The 14,804-nt window shown below is 43.0% G+C and overlaps 1 protein-coding gene across 5 annotated transcripts in view; it reads left to right on the top strand.

The window, feature by feature from the left end:
• Nucleotides 1-14,804, top strand: part of pacsin3 (protein kinase C and casein kinase substrate in neurons 3) — a 28,449-nt gene that overhangs the window by 2,201 nt on the left and 11,444 nt on the right. For 2 of the 5 annotated variants that reach the window (XM_061244688.1, XM_061244692.1), the window contains exons 2-4: nt 6,009-6,075; nt 12,598-12,698; nt 13,879-14,035. In XM_061244688.1, the coding sequence (XP_061100672.1) occupies nt 12,645-12,698; nt 13,879-14,035 (211 nt within the window). In that variant the 5' untranslated portion in view covers nt 6,009-6,075; nt 12,598-12,644. Of the gene's footprint in view, nt 1-6,008; nt 6,076-11,285; nt 11,476-11,562; nt 11,586-11,948; nt 12,065-12,597; nt 12,699-13,878; nt 14,036-14,804 lie in introns of those variants that run through there. The other 3 variants (XM_061244690.1, XM_061244691.1, XM_061244689.1) reach the window with 3 other exon arrangements.

Below are 14,804 nucleotides of genomic sequence, written 5' to 3'. Positions count from 1 at the left end.
AAAACAAGAAATATGACTTAGTATGTTGTATTCTCTCATTCTAGGCCACAACCCTGGTGTGGACTTTGTCATTTTGAGGTCACCGCATACAGTAGTACAGTATCAAGCTTCAATGAGTCTCCTTGCTCTGTAACTGAGACCTTTCTGTGCTGTCCCCTCTTCAGCATTGAAATTTGGCAGAGTAATTGAAACTGTCAGATGTGAAAAGCGTTTGGGTGTTCAATGGGGGATTTTGCTGCAAGCCATTCATTCATCCAGCAATTAGCATGAAGCCACTTCATTTTCTTATGGGAATATGCAGACCAAACCCTCTTTATTATGCTAATTCACCCTGTCTAATGCCTACCAATGCTGTCAAAGTAGTATTAAAATCTTTCCCGTGTTAATTTTTTAGTACAAGCTTGTAGTCCAGGTCTAATTCCCCTGCAAAACTGTTTTGTCTCATAATCCAGATTTGTTCTGTGCAATTTGATATACTTTGAACCACCCATTCTGGTTTTATGAGGGAGCACTCTTGGGGAAACTGACCTTCAGCACACAATATTCCTCTTTTTCTTTTTCTTTTTTTCATCTGAGGATTAAAAACCGGTTCACCATTGAGATGAAACTGTATACGCTACTGCCAGCAAATTCTAGATTCTGGGGCATCCTCTAACTTGCAAAACGCACTTGAAAATCAGGCCTTTTTCCGGGGGTGAGGAAACGTTATGTGCCTCTTTTTCTGTTTTGTGCGGTGATTGAAAGAAACCGGGTGTGGAACAAAAGGTCCTTTGTTCCAGGCAAAGCTGGGGATTGGAGAGACCCCGAGCTTTCATGAGCTGAGAATATTGAGCTCCGTGGACAGACTGAACAGTGAGCTCTTTGACTGAGCTAGCTGCATCACAGAAGCTCCATGCCAGAATTTGGGGAGGGGTATAGAGAAGGTCTTGGAAGCTGAAGTGCACTTTGGGGATTTGGGTGTTCCTGCAGGTGGCAGTCTCATTTTCTCCTTGTGTTGGACTGTGAAATGGTCTGTTTATATTTTTCCTGAGGACGTGAAAGCCCTTTCCCATTATCATGGCATCACTGGTGTCTTGCAGTGTTATCAGGATGAAATGTGAGTCTTGGTTGTTTGATGTTGAGAAGCAGTGATGAAATCTGGTGTTTTATTTCTTAATATATTCTACCTGGTTCAATATTTGATCAAATCAGGCTGTTTTGAAAGTCACAGTTAATTTTCAGAATTGCCTGTGATCATTCTTTGAATCATTCATATTTTTCTTTTGACCTGAGCCCGGTATTCTAATGTAGGAACTGTAGATTTGGATGTTGTATCTGCTATGGTGTGACTGAATGTTTGCGGTTCGAACTGGCCTTTCTCTATCATAAAACTTGGGTTAAATATTTAGATAAAGGATGGTGTTCTCATGAAGTACTGTAGATTCCTTGCAGGTAGGGCTGCTGCAGTTCATTGACAGCTTTGCAGCATTGATTGATTACGTTGCATCAATGTCAATATTTATGACCATATCTTTTTTTCAATATATTATTCCTGCTTGTTTAGCCAACAGTCTATTATTTTTGTATTCATAAAGATCTTTTTGAATAACAACAGAAATAAGTTGAAAAAGCTGCGTGATATACAGCTGATAACGTTGCCATTAGTTATCACGTTCACACATTTGCCTGGCATTACTCTGGTGTTGGCAGCCCAAACAGGCCTTTTGTAGTTTCCAGTTTAATCCACATTTTGGTCAGCTTAGGGTAGGCTATTGTGGATGTGCTGATGTTGATGGTCTGTTGAGCCTGTTCATATAAATAGGATGGCAGTATCAGAACCACAGAATGGTAGTATACTCGGTGCCCACTTTATTAGGTACATGTGCTCATGAACACTTGGCCTGCTCCTCCAAACGGCAATGTGGCTGCAGCTTGATGTATAAAGACTGCAGACATAGTCAAGAGGTTTAGTTGTTGCTTGACCAAACATTGGAATGGGTAAGACCTGTGATCTTAGCGACTTTGGCTGTGGTATGATTGGCGGTTCCAGCATCTCCAGAAACGGCTGCCCTCCTCGGATCCTCATGCGTGACCGTCTTGAGAGTTTACAGAGATTAATGGAAAACATCCAGTGAATGGCAGCTCTGTGGGCAAATACACCTACTTAATGGGAGAAGTCAGGGTAGAATGAGAACCCATTACTAGCAGAAAGGCCACGAATGCTCAAATAACAGCTGTTTACTATGCTGGTGTGCAGGAGGGCTGAAATGCACAAAGCATCACACTGAAGCGGACGGGCTTCAGCGGCAGAAGAGCATGCTGGGTTCCACTCCAATCGCACAACGAGACCTCAGAATTGAGGTTCTAACTGACATTTCTTATACAAATGAGTTTGTCATAAATATTTGTTTTTAGCACACTAGATGTATGCATGAGGTTTTACACAATCATACTTTTTAAAAGTATGAAAAATAATGAGGCCATTCACTTTAGTATCTAGTATCTCAGGACGCAGATGGAACCTTATAATTGAAAGGTCATGACAAACATTGCGGTGACTTCAGTTTGCTCCAGTGGCCTGCACAGTCACCAGATCTCAATCCAACGGAGTGCCTTTGGGATGAGGTGGAATGGGAGGTGTGCAACGTGTGAATGTGTGGCTGAAAAATCTGCCGGAACTGTGTGATGCTTTCGAGTCAGCGTGTACCAAAATCCCTGTGGAATGTTTCCAGGACTTTGCTGAATCCATGCTGTAATGGATTCAGGCTGTTCTGGAGGCGAAAGGGGGTCCAGTACTAGATTTTTGGAGTCAATGTATACCTGCCGTAATGATAGGTTTGGTTCGTTTAAAGTGACATGGGAATGCAGCTGTGCATTGCCACACTTCATTAATATTATGTAATTGTTCAATTCTTAGATTTAAACTATATATATATTTAAACTATATATATATATATATATATATATATATATATATATATATATATATATATATATATATATACATTTACAGGCATCAATTATATTCAATAGGTAAATTATGATAGTAATACTATCTGTTCCAAAAGTAAATATTAGTAGCAGCCCTTCTTGCTGGGGTTTCATAATTTGAGCTGGGCTGAGAACTTGAAGTCCAGTGATGTGACTGTGATTGGTTAATGCTTCACTGTCCCAGTATAGCAGTTTACATGGGCTACTCTGATGTTGCTGATCCCAGGATAGTTGACACTTGGCCCTATGTTTGGTTTTTTGTAGTTTCTGTATTTAATTTAATGGAAGTTACATCTGTATGCTTGCTTTGTAACTCACGGTGAAGGCACTCTTACTTTTTAAATGTTATTCATCTTGTGGAATAAATTTTGAGTTGGGTCTCCTGTACAGCCTGGGAGCTAAATGGCCATTTCCCAGAATGATGCACCAGTGATATGTGAACAAAACCATGCTGTTGAGCTTGGAGTAAACCTTGGACCAAAGAAATTGGCTGGTATTTCACAGGATAAACAAAATGACTACTGCATTGATTCTAGGCTTTTGATTGCCTTTGGAGTCTGTTATTGGCGTTTGTCAACATGTGGACCAGAGTTGTGCCAATGCAAGTCAAGGAAGCCATTGTGAGGCTGAGAAATAATAATAAATACAAAAAGGCCAAACCTTAGGCTTACCAAAGTCAACTGTTTGGAACATTATTAAGAGTGCACTGATGAACTCGGTCATCGCAGAGGGGCTTATGAGGAAAGGAAGAGCTCTGCTGTTGATGACTGAAGAATTCTCACCATAATAAAGAAAAAACAAAACGAATGCCTGTCCGACAGACCAGAAACGCACTTCAATATGCAGTAGTGGATGTGACTATTGTCAACAGAAGACTTCACAAAGTGAAGTGAATCTATGAAACATGGTCGTGATGGTGATATGGTTTGGGCCTGTATGGCTGCCACTGGTGCTGCCTCAGTTGCTTTCATTGATGTAACTGCTCATGAATTTAAGAAGAATTCTTAAATGTACAGAAGCATCTCGCTGTTCACGTACAAGTATATGGCTACATGCTCATTAGACTGCACGATCATACAGCGAGACAATGGAGTTTTTTAATTGCCAAAAACTACATTTCCAAAACATTTATCCCAACGAACTTAATGCAGCTAGCTCCTAAAACAAGCAGGAGCTGAAGATGGCTACAATACAGGCCTGGCAGAGCATTAACAGAAACAGTACTCGTGTGTGGGTCACAGACCGCAGTCATTGCATGCAAAGGATATATGATAAGGTAGGCTACTAAACATGACTACTTTCATTTTCATGACATTAATTAATGTCCCACCAAAAATGATGCTGTCCCGAAATGGGGGGGGTTATGTATAAAAAGTGTTGTAAATTGTAAATGGTGAAACCAGAATATAATACACTTACATGAAAGCTGAGTGTGTACTTTAACCACATCCCTGCTGAAAAACAGCTCAAGCTAGGTTTTGAAATGGCTGGTTGCTAGTCAACCGGCTCGACCAGCTTAATTTAGACCGGCTCACTTTTCAAGCCGGTCAAGCTGGCATAGCTGGATTTTACACCAGGGATGTTAATTGTTTGATCTAAAATTGCGTACAGAGCCAAACTCCGATTAAAAACATGCCTTTGTCCAAATCATTATGGAGCTGAACTGCAGCTGGCAAAGCGAGGGGTGATCAGGGGAATGTGTCTGTCTGCTCAAGTTACTGGAGTCTGTGCCTTTCAGTTCTTTCAAGTTCCTCTGGTCTGTCGTGGTCAGCGTCAGTCTTGCTTACTTATGTAGGCCAACAGCTTGTTAACTGGACAGCGCCACAAAATAATCCACCACTTGCTAGAGTTGCAGGCTAAAACTATTCATCTGCCTGGGACCAAGTCACATGTCACAATGGAGGACTGTTGCTGGGCCTGGTGGTAGACCTGTCATACTGTATTTTCAGAATGAGGTCAGAACTGGTAAACCACCCTATGGACTCTCCTTTTTTGAAACGGGGAATGCTGGTGGGTTTGAATCGGAGTTGCCGATTATATTACACTTTCACATTGCCGCCATCCCACCCACATCTGCCCTGGCAGCACTGTAGCTGAAGTGTGTGCAGTTGTGGTTGAGCCGCTGACTGTTTTCCACACCACCAGTCACACAGAGTTATACAGGAGCACTAGCTGGAATCCTGGCCCACTCGAGCCCGTCTTACTCCAGCCGGAATGACGGCAATTGTTATACTGCAACTTTTGATGGCTGCTGAAGGCCCATTACAAAAGGCTGAATTGCTAGGGAGGGGCCAGAAATGTCTCCATTTACATGTATGTTTTCCTGACTCTGACTACTGAAGTGTTGCTGGGTAAACAGCATGGAGCTGTATGTCTGAACCTGCCATAGGGCTGAAATGTTTGATTTTACTCTAGGTGATATCACTCGACTTGTGTGTTTGACAATGAGGGGAGTGGGAACTTGCTTTAGAGATAATCTCTAAATGTGTACATTCCTCCGTGAAAGTGTTACTGGGGTTTTAGATAATACATGCTTGTATTACGCCACCAGTCCCCCACCCTTGCAGTTCACTGACTGGTTTCCATCATTTAAGAGTCAATGTGAAATGGGCTGAATGGGGAATTGTGGGATAGCTATGTGAAATGACAACTGAGCTTAAAAGAAGTATCATGTGCTGCCCCCTCTATCTGGAGGAACAGCATTGACTGCCTTGAACTGAAACGATAACATTCACCTTTTGCATTCTTTTGCTGATTACGTCTCTCAGGCATTTATTTTAGGCGTTCGATTGCCCCAGAGGGGCATTTTCTCGTAGTGTGCTGCATAGTTTTTCCACTGCCTCCTGATGGATTTTCCAAGTCTGCTACTTGTGGCATTTCACTGTCCGATTTGGAATCTGTCACCTCTGGACCACTCTGTGTATATTAACGTGCTACCTCCTTTGCCCGTCATTCGGTTGACCACGAGTGGAACTGCTTTGTTGTTGAGCCTCCCTGTCCTTCAACTCAGTTTTAAAATCCTCTCTGGCCTCTTTCAGGGCTGCAGAACAGCGGATTTCCCCTACAGGAACTCCTGCATCTTTCATACTTTTCACTGCAAGAGGGGTGAGTTTGCCTGTTAAGTTGTTTGATGCTAAAACGGGGGTCTGTACTGCTTTTGCTTTGTTGTTGTCTTACTGTACATGTGTTGCAAACCAGTTCTCAAGTTTCAGCAATGACTTGTTGTCCAGAATTGTATTGAATGTCTAATCCACCGCATGGTTAAGTAACTGTTATTTATCCCTAACCATGCCCTGTGTCGTCTCTTATCCTGGAAAAATCCTGTCTAATCACTGATGTGTTAAATGCATCAAATGGCAGCATGTTCTCCTCAACTTAAATGTAACACCAGAATAAGATAATTGACTCTAGGAAACATTTCCTCACAAGTGAATGTGTTTACCATTTTAATAAAGTATCATAGATACTTCTGTTGGTCTGAAGGGATGGTACTGAAAAACCAAGTTACCCTTGGTGAGAAAGTTGTGGGGGAAAAGCTTGTCTGGACCAGACAGAGGTCGTAGTCTCATAGTCATTAGATTCAGTATTAAGTAGACTCTTGGGCAGGACAGTAACCATCTTTGGATTGCTTGCCACAGATCAAAACTGTAACAGCAGCTGCAGTCTTAATATACCCAGACAATGACTGGAATATTTTGGCTTTCTTTCTGGAATTTTTTCTCCCTCCCATCAGACTGCTGTATATAAATGCATGTCCTTAAGACATTCAGTGCTCGAAAATAGCTCTTGAGTTTGAGAAACATTAAAAAAAAAAAAAAAATCTAAAAAAAAATCTATTTGTTTCCATCACTATGGTTGGAAAAATATTAGATAATGTTTATTTCCACAGTACATTTCTTGCTGACATGGGGAAATAATTTCCAGAAGACAGTATAAAAGCTGGCACTGCACCGGCAGTGATAATCTCTGTGGAGTTCCACTGGTCTCCTTTTCATTAATAAGATTAATGACGGCGAGTTTCCAGCTAAGCCTCTGCAAGCTCTTGGCTCCTCCTACCTGAGCCGCAACACGGAGAGATGGGCGTGAGTCCTCCATCTGTTCTCCGGCTCGCTCTTCATTTTTGCCTCCTGATAGCCCGCCCAGGTTTACGTCTGTCAGAAAGAAGGCTCGTGCTGGTTGGCTGCTGTGGGTTGCTCTCTGATTCGCCCCCGCTGGTGAGAGGCTCCGGGCAGGGCTTGTGCATTTGCGTGTAGACCCAATTCCACATGCTGCAAGCTGTGTCCACAAAGCCACATCTGACAGCGGCTAATGCTCCGGTAATGCCTTTCGAATGCGACTTCTGTTCGGTATCCTGTTCCCAGCCATGTTGTGTACAGTCGAGCGCCCGGTGAGCACAAGTTTCCATCTCTGATTGGGAACGTCCGTGCCAATGGCCCATGACCAGCCCAGGATTTTGGATTGAGGTCTCCAAAACAGACCTCCCCCCCCCTCCTCCCAGAGGGCCTTGTGTTTCATTTCAGTTTGTCTGTCCTGGGAAATGTCTTTCAACAACTCGATCAACAGTCATGCACTTTAAGCCTCTAGCTAAAATAAAGTCAGTGACTGCTCTACCCGTTTCCCCTTAGCAACAGGAGTCCTTTCCATGAGTTGTGTTTTGCTTTTGGACTTTGAGGGCTTTCCTCACGTTTTGTGGTCTCCCTACACCTTGGCTTTTGAGTGTCCAAAAGCTTATACTGGTTTCTCTTTCATGGAGTATGTGTTTCTCATGCGTTTGCTCTGCCAATTTGAACATCTTTCCATTTTCGTATTTTAGGGCTGGGCTGTCGCATTAGTTAAGAGGGTTCTGGGAGAAGCTGAATGGGTTTGCGGAGGTATAATCACTCTTATTCTGATCTCTCTGCCTCAGTGTGCAACTCCCAAACCTGAGGCACAACCTCTGGTTAATAGTAATAATTTATTTTATTCAAAGCAACATATAGTTGATTAGACTAAAGCAGGGGACAACCCCCTCCTGGGGCAATGTGGGGTTAAGGTTGCTCAAGGGCCCAACAGCTCCGTGGATCTTACTGTGGCTACACCGGGGCTTGGATCGCTAACCTTCCAGGAACCTTAACCACTAGGCTACAGGCTGCCCCCCATTTAATGGCCCTACATTTCAGCTGGCCCGCTTACCCTCTGCCCGTCTATCCTGAGACACAACTCAAGTGTGGAAGTCTTGTGTGTGGTTACAAAATAGAGGTATGCCTTCTGTTAGCAAGTGCTATATTTTGTAAAGGTTTTATTACAAGATAATATGATGTAAGATCAATACAACAATACAACAGCGTGGCACAATACAACCTCAGTCATCATCAAAAACGGTAGAAAAGGGTCGCCTTGTCACTCTCAGATATTGTCAATACTGCGTTCCCATATTCCACTGGAGTATGGGATCTTTTTCCAGTCTGAACACTGTGGCGTGGCCTCGCTGGATTAGCTGTTTTTTCAGAGATTATTTTCATGGAGTCATCTGTCATGAGGATCCATGGTGCCAATCCCAGAACCATGGAGTCAATCCAAGAACAATCCATGGATCTGTGCGATCCACTTCTGAAGGCCATATGTAGAGTGGCACTATCTTCTGTTTTACCTGATGCTTATCACCTACTAATGCCACATATGCATTATCTATACTTGTAGACGGCTAAACGGGGATTGAAGGGTCGCCATAAGGCTACCTTAAACGAATGTACTGATTTTAATTTTGAGACCTGACCTTTCCTGCCTTTGACTTTGAAATAAATCTTTATTTGAAAGTCTATTATTTGGTAACATTAAAAAAAAGCTTATTGCAGTATATTTCACAAACATTTTGTCAATTATTTACTTAGTTTTTTTTTTCAGCTGTGCGTTACCATCAGCATTTGCGTCTCCCACAAACGGTTTAATGACATGGCCGCTGCACGTGTAAGCTGCTTTGGGGCAGTATTATGCCTTTAATGTGAAGGAGATTCTAATTCCTTTCAAATGCTACTTCTGTAGCATTCCATCAAGAATCCATCAAAAATGGACCCTGGTAAAGCAATTGAAGAAGCAGCGATAATCTTTAATCTTTAAAGGTTGAACGGTTGTTCACCCCTCCAGCTGCTGGGTGTGAGAGTGGGCATGTGCCACTCTTCCACTCAGTCTGACGGAGGCTTTCCTTCACCCCCAGGACAGGCTGTTCTTGCCTGACTACATGTCTCTGTAATTTCCCACAAACCACTTCGATCTCGTTGGCTTTTGCTGTATGAACAACCATTTAATTACTGACCTGTCCTACTGGCTCCACCCTGATTTATTTTGGATCTTTGGGTGTAGAGATGACTTCTTGAAGATGGTGTCATGTACATTACCAAGATGGATACTCCTACCTTTACATTGCTGTTTTTTTTCCTATCACAAGGGAGATTTCTTTTATTATGCATAATTGCCCAAAATACCTGCAAGGAAAATCAATTGTAAACCTCTGTTCCTATATGGTAAGATTTATCCTAGTCATTGTGATGCTTAGTTGTCTGTAGTGATTAAGCAGGTAACTTTTTAGAAAGGGATTTGATATTACACGCAATATAAACCAGAGGCTTATGTTTGTATTCACATTCAGAAATAATTTCCTGAAGACAACCTCCAACCTGTTTTTGTTTAAAAAAAATAAAATGTACGTTATTTATTTGGGTGTGCATGTGTATTCTTTCTTTTTGTTGTCATGCATATTGATCCATTTCTTTAGTTTGATGTAACTATGAGAGAGACATGCAAGTCATTACATATGGAATGGATATATCATTCATTACTGTAATGTACCAGTTTAATCTGAAAACTGATTCCAAACAGTAAACCTGTGATTACAGTTCTCCTGGCCAGCGCATTTGTCCTATTGTCCTTCATGCCACTTACTGTCTCCCACTGTTAACCATTTATTTGGTTTGGCTTGTTGCTCGCTCGCTAACAATAGTTGTACTAGCCATGTAGTCCTCAACGGAAGAGAAACTGACATCTAAAATGGGAAACTCGCCGTTTCAATGAGTTCACCTATTTAAGCTTATGCAGACAGTCCTAGATGGATAAATACTTGTTATATGGTAGAGACCTAATTTATCCCATTTCTCCCCAGCTGTCCCCTGTTTTCTCCAAAATAATGCTGACTCATCCTTCTGAACACTTAAATAAAATATGCAATGCGCACCCCATGTATCCATGTTAATTTTATACATCTTTGGAACAGTAGATGCCTTGGAGTCTGTGTTAATAGATTGGCGGCAGTTTTAAGTAAGTGTGCCAGCTCTGATTTGGCATGGGGGGACGCAGAGAGATAGCTGTTGCTGAATGCATAAAATGGCCGGCTGTACCATGCTATGTCCGATTTTGCTCTGAAGCGGAAAGCAACGTTGAGCACCCAGGCTTCCGTATTTTTCTGTTGAAGAGCTCGAGATTTCACTATTGTGAATGCAATTTAAGGACCTCATCCAAGGAAGCTTTGCTGTACAGTTTTAAAATGGCAGCTGCTCAAATCTTTAGGATGTGCTCTTTGAAAGGAGCCATCGTGTATCGAGTACATTGGAGTTCTCTCTCCAACTGTATTTTTAGGGGCTTAAGCAATTTTGGGATTGGAGCGTGACATTTCAGCTCTCTCTCCCTCTTGCGCTCTCTCTCTCTCTCCCTCTCGATGTCATTGGACGATGATATACAGCCCCAGTGGAGACGCATTTAGCCACAAACTCCTGCCACATGCTTTGTTTTCAGTTCTGGATTTGCAGGGGGGGGATTCAAGTTACTTTGCCTGGGCACCTCTCTCACCCTAACCTAATTTCAGGCTGGTTCAAAGGTATTCACTTTTCAATTAGCAGGCTCTGTTCAAGTGAGCCTCTCATGGCTCTTGCCCTTTCAGCATGGATGTGGGAAATGCCTCTTTCGTTGGTGTACTTTCCACTGCTACAAACACCCCCGCCCCTTCTCAAACTCAAACCTCCATTCAGTTAGGACATTTAGGAGGAATGTTTGTGTTTGTGTTCTTGGCAAACCTTCTGTTGGGCATTCAACCTTCTCCCCATTGCCGACCTGCAGTGAAGGTATCATTCACTAGGGGAGGGGTCAGTGTGGGGATTTCTAACCCGTCGTCAGCTGCTATGCGCAAATATAAACAAACTGCTTATGCCATTTCATCATGAGCCGAATCTAATTCTGGCTCTGGCTCTGACAGAGGTGTGCAGCTGAACCTTGGGGTTTCAAATCATCGCTCTTAACCAGTCGTGTTCCTAAGGTTTCGTCCCCATCCAAAAGCAAAGCAACAAGGAAGGGGCGGTTTTCAAACCCATTTTTTAAACCCAGCAGTCCTGAAGATGAACAAGGAAACATTTGTCCTTTCTTCCAAAGCTGTTGTTGTCGGCGAGAGGAAGGAGGGTGACCTTGGCTCCTCTGTGTACAATTGGGAGCGAGGGCAAGGAGCGGAACAGAATGCGGAGGGGAAGGGGAAATCTGTTCAAGGTTCACCGGCTTTCTTCTTGGCCACAGACTTGCTATGTTGAAAAATAGTCCATTCGGGTTCTTAAGGCTTCCAAAAAAACCTTTTAACATTCCTACATCCAAACACAGAAGTAATTATTTTGCTTCATTTATAAACAATTAATTGTATGAGACTACTATCATGGGGCACGCAGCTATGTGAAAAGTTAATAGTATGATGAGTTCATTTGGTTTCTTCGCTACAGTATATTAAAATATGCATTTGGATTCCTGAGTCATGTATTTACTGAAATTAATTGGTATGCATGTCCTCTTGGCTAAGAATAAGACTAGTTGAAATCGGTACTATTTTGAGCATACAAATACAGGGTAGGGGGATTTTTGAAGGGGAGTCATTGACAGGTGACGGATGAACGAAGGCAAGAGAATTTGATTGACTCACAATTAATGCAGCGTTTTTCATCTGAGGCTAGTGTGGGTGGACTAGATGGCTGAACATCATTATCTTTAGCGCCCCAGTCATGCTGCCCAACCCATACAGCCCCACCCAGGCAGTTAAAACTGTCTCTCCCAGTTCAGAATCCTCTCACAGACTAAGACAGGCACAGAGGTGAGACCTGCTGTACTCTCTCGCTTGCTGATACAGGATTACTGGATTACTGGACCGTTACTGCACAGACAGGGCAGAAGCCCGGCTCTACTGAGGAAAGCCTGTGTCGACTTTTATGCTTGAAGACCGATTGATTAAAAAGCTTGCTATGTGCTAATGTTTAAATGTTTTGACTGCTGTGTTGGCTTGGTCTTCAGTGGTTTGTGCTGTGTAGACTACTTGGCATTCTGAAGGGTTTGCGTAATGTGAGCCAGCTATTTCTTGTTCTTGACTTTGTGCTTTCAGCTGCTGTATAATGTACAAAATATAGCATTTTATGGATATGCCAAAAAATCATTAGGAAGAACTTGTTATTTTTTAAATGTTTCAGTGTTGTGGACATTGTTGAACGCTTCTGGACTTATGGGTAGTTTCTAAGTAGGTTGCCAAGCTGAGTGGTTGTGGATACCTACCTTGTAGAGTGAGCGAATGTTCTGAAGGGGTTACTGTACTCTCACACGGAAAACCTCTTCACATGCCCCGTGGTCCTTCAGTTTGACAGAAAACCGCCACCATTCCGTGCTGCAAGGGCAACGCCACCATGTCTTCCAACGGGGACCTGAGAGAAGCAGGCAGCTGCGAGAGCTTCTGGGAGGTGAGTGTTTCTTTCTGCGTGTCTTTCTGCGCGTCTGCACGGCACATGACCGCGGTGTCGCAACCTAATGCGGGACCCAGACCGCAGAACGGCCCTTTTGGCAGCCGGCCAGGGTTTTCACGTGGGGCCCACCTCTCTGCAGATGGATGTAGCCTGCCAGGCACACGCCTGATGAATTCTTTTGCTGATCCCAGATTTCCACAGTTTGTCTGGAATGTGTACCCCCCACTCCACTATCTACCTGCCCCATCATGTAGTGGTTGGCTTGAAGGCATAGCATGATGATTCCTGCTTGTTTTATGCCGACATACACTGATGAAGTCCAATCATTCTTACTACTGCTTTCAGACCTAGTAACAGGAGACGTAATGGTTCATTTTGGCTCAAATGGTTTCCCATTTCATTACATTACATTAAATTACATTATTGACATTTGGCAGACTTACTGTTGATTAGACTAAGCAGGAGACCATCCTCCCCTGGAGCAATGCAGGGTTAAGAGCCTTGCTCAAGGGCCCAATGGCTGTGCGGATCTTATTGTGGCTACACCGGGATTAGAACCACCGACCTTGTGTGTCCCAGTCATTTACCTTAACCACTACGCTACAGGCCGCCCCTCATTAAAAACATGCTACTGAAATAACTTGCTTTACCATTCTTTAGAATATTCCACTTCCCCCAACAATTCAGTTTTATTGAAATGAAACGATGAAAAATATGTAGGTGGTTCCTAAGGATTGATACCAGTATGTTGCATTAAAATCATACTCTCAAAATCAGGAAAATGAAAATGCTGCAAAAGAGTAGGGTATGAGATGGAAGGAAAGGTAAAGAGAGTGAGAGGGGGCAAACGTGTGGCTACTTCACCTCACAATTCAACATAAGTGCCAGTTCACGGTGATGCATTATGATTTACACTTCCAGACAATCACATTCATGCGAAAGCTGCATTTTAAGTTCCAGTTTATTTACATTATATATTAACTGATTTGGATTTCCGTTATTTTTGTTCTCTGAATACAACGAAACTACAATGCCCAGTTTAAATATCTATGAGTCTTGTGTTACTACCCCTATGTTATTACCCCTCCCTGGTTACGTAATACGTTTTGTAATGCCTTTTGTGTATTCATCGCACGTACAACCTTGAAATGAATTAACATGGGCGTTCTCTTCCTAGCCAGGGAACTACAAGAGGACTGTGAAGCGCATCGACGATGGCTACAAGCTCTGCAACGAGCTGGTCGGCTGTTTCCAGGAGCGGGCCAAGATCGAGAAGAGCTATTCCCAGCAGCTCACCGAGTGGGCCAAAAAATGGAGGGGCACGGTGGAGAAAGGTGAGACCGTGAGTCAGGGTAGGTCCGGTGTGTCCTGCTCCGTCTCGTCGCCTAAAAATAGCGCCGGGAATAACCGAAACGGCACTCTCTCCTTTCACATGTCCCCGCCGCCTCCACTGAGTCATGACTCTCAGATAGGGCTCTATCTCTGAGCCGGGCGCCACCGCAGGATTCAAATTGTTTCGGGATGTGCTAATAGTTTACCGGCTCTTGCGACACGTTTGGGAACTCGACGTTTCTCCCGTTTAACCTTACGTCGTTCAGTGTAGTGGAGGGGAGGACTCTGACAAATTTCTTCCCGTGAGGTATGTCTTGTGATAGGCTGCCGACTGCGTGAAGCCGCAGATGAAATGAGCAGCCAGCTTCACTCTGGAAGCATTTTGTTGTGTGTATGTCACTATCCTCTCGGGCTACCGGTATTGTGACACAAACAAGGGCCCATGTCTGTTTGGATATGTCATGTTGCGGTTTCCACCCTACAGAATATCTACTTTACTGCAATTGTAGTAAATAATGTTGCTATAACAAATAGTGTCCCTCAGGTATAAAAACAATAATACAGACTTTTTCCAGAAAGACAGAAGGCCAGCAATACAAAAAATATATAGAATTCATTTCAAGAATTTAACATTTTTAGGACTCACTTTTCTTTACTTCCTAAAGTGTAGTCAAATGATTGAACAGTATGCTGAATGAGACTCTGAACTTTTCTTGTGTATTAACCAAAATAAGGTGTTTGAAAGAAACTGTTATGGGGAGATTGACGCAC

The sequence above is a fragment of the Conger conger genome, chromosome 6, assembly GCF_963514075.1.
Source record: "Conger conger chromosome 6, fConCon1.1, whole genome shotgun sequence".
Lineage (NCBI taxonomy): Eukaryota > Metazoa > Chordata > Actinopteri > Anguilliformes > Congridae > Conger > Conger conger.
This window is presented reverse-complemented; position numbering and strand designations above follow the sequence as displayed.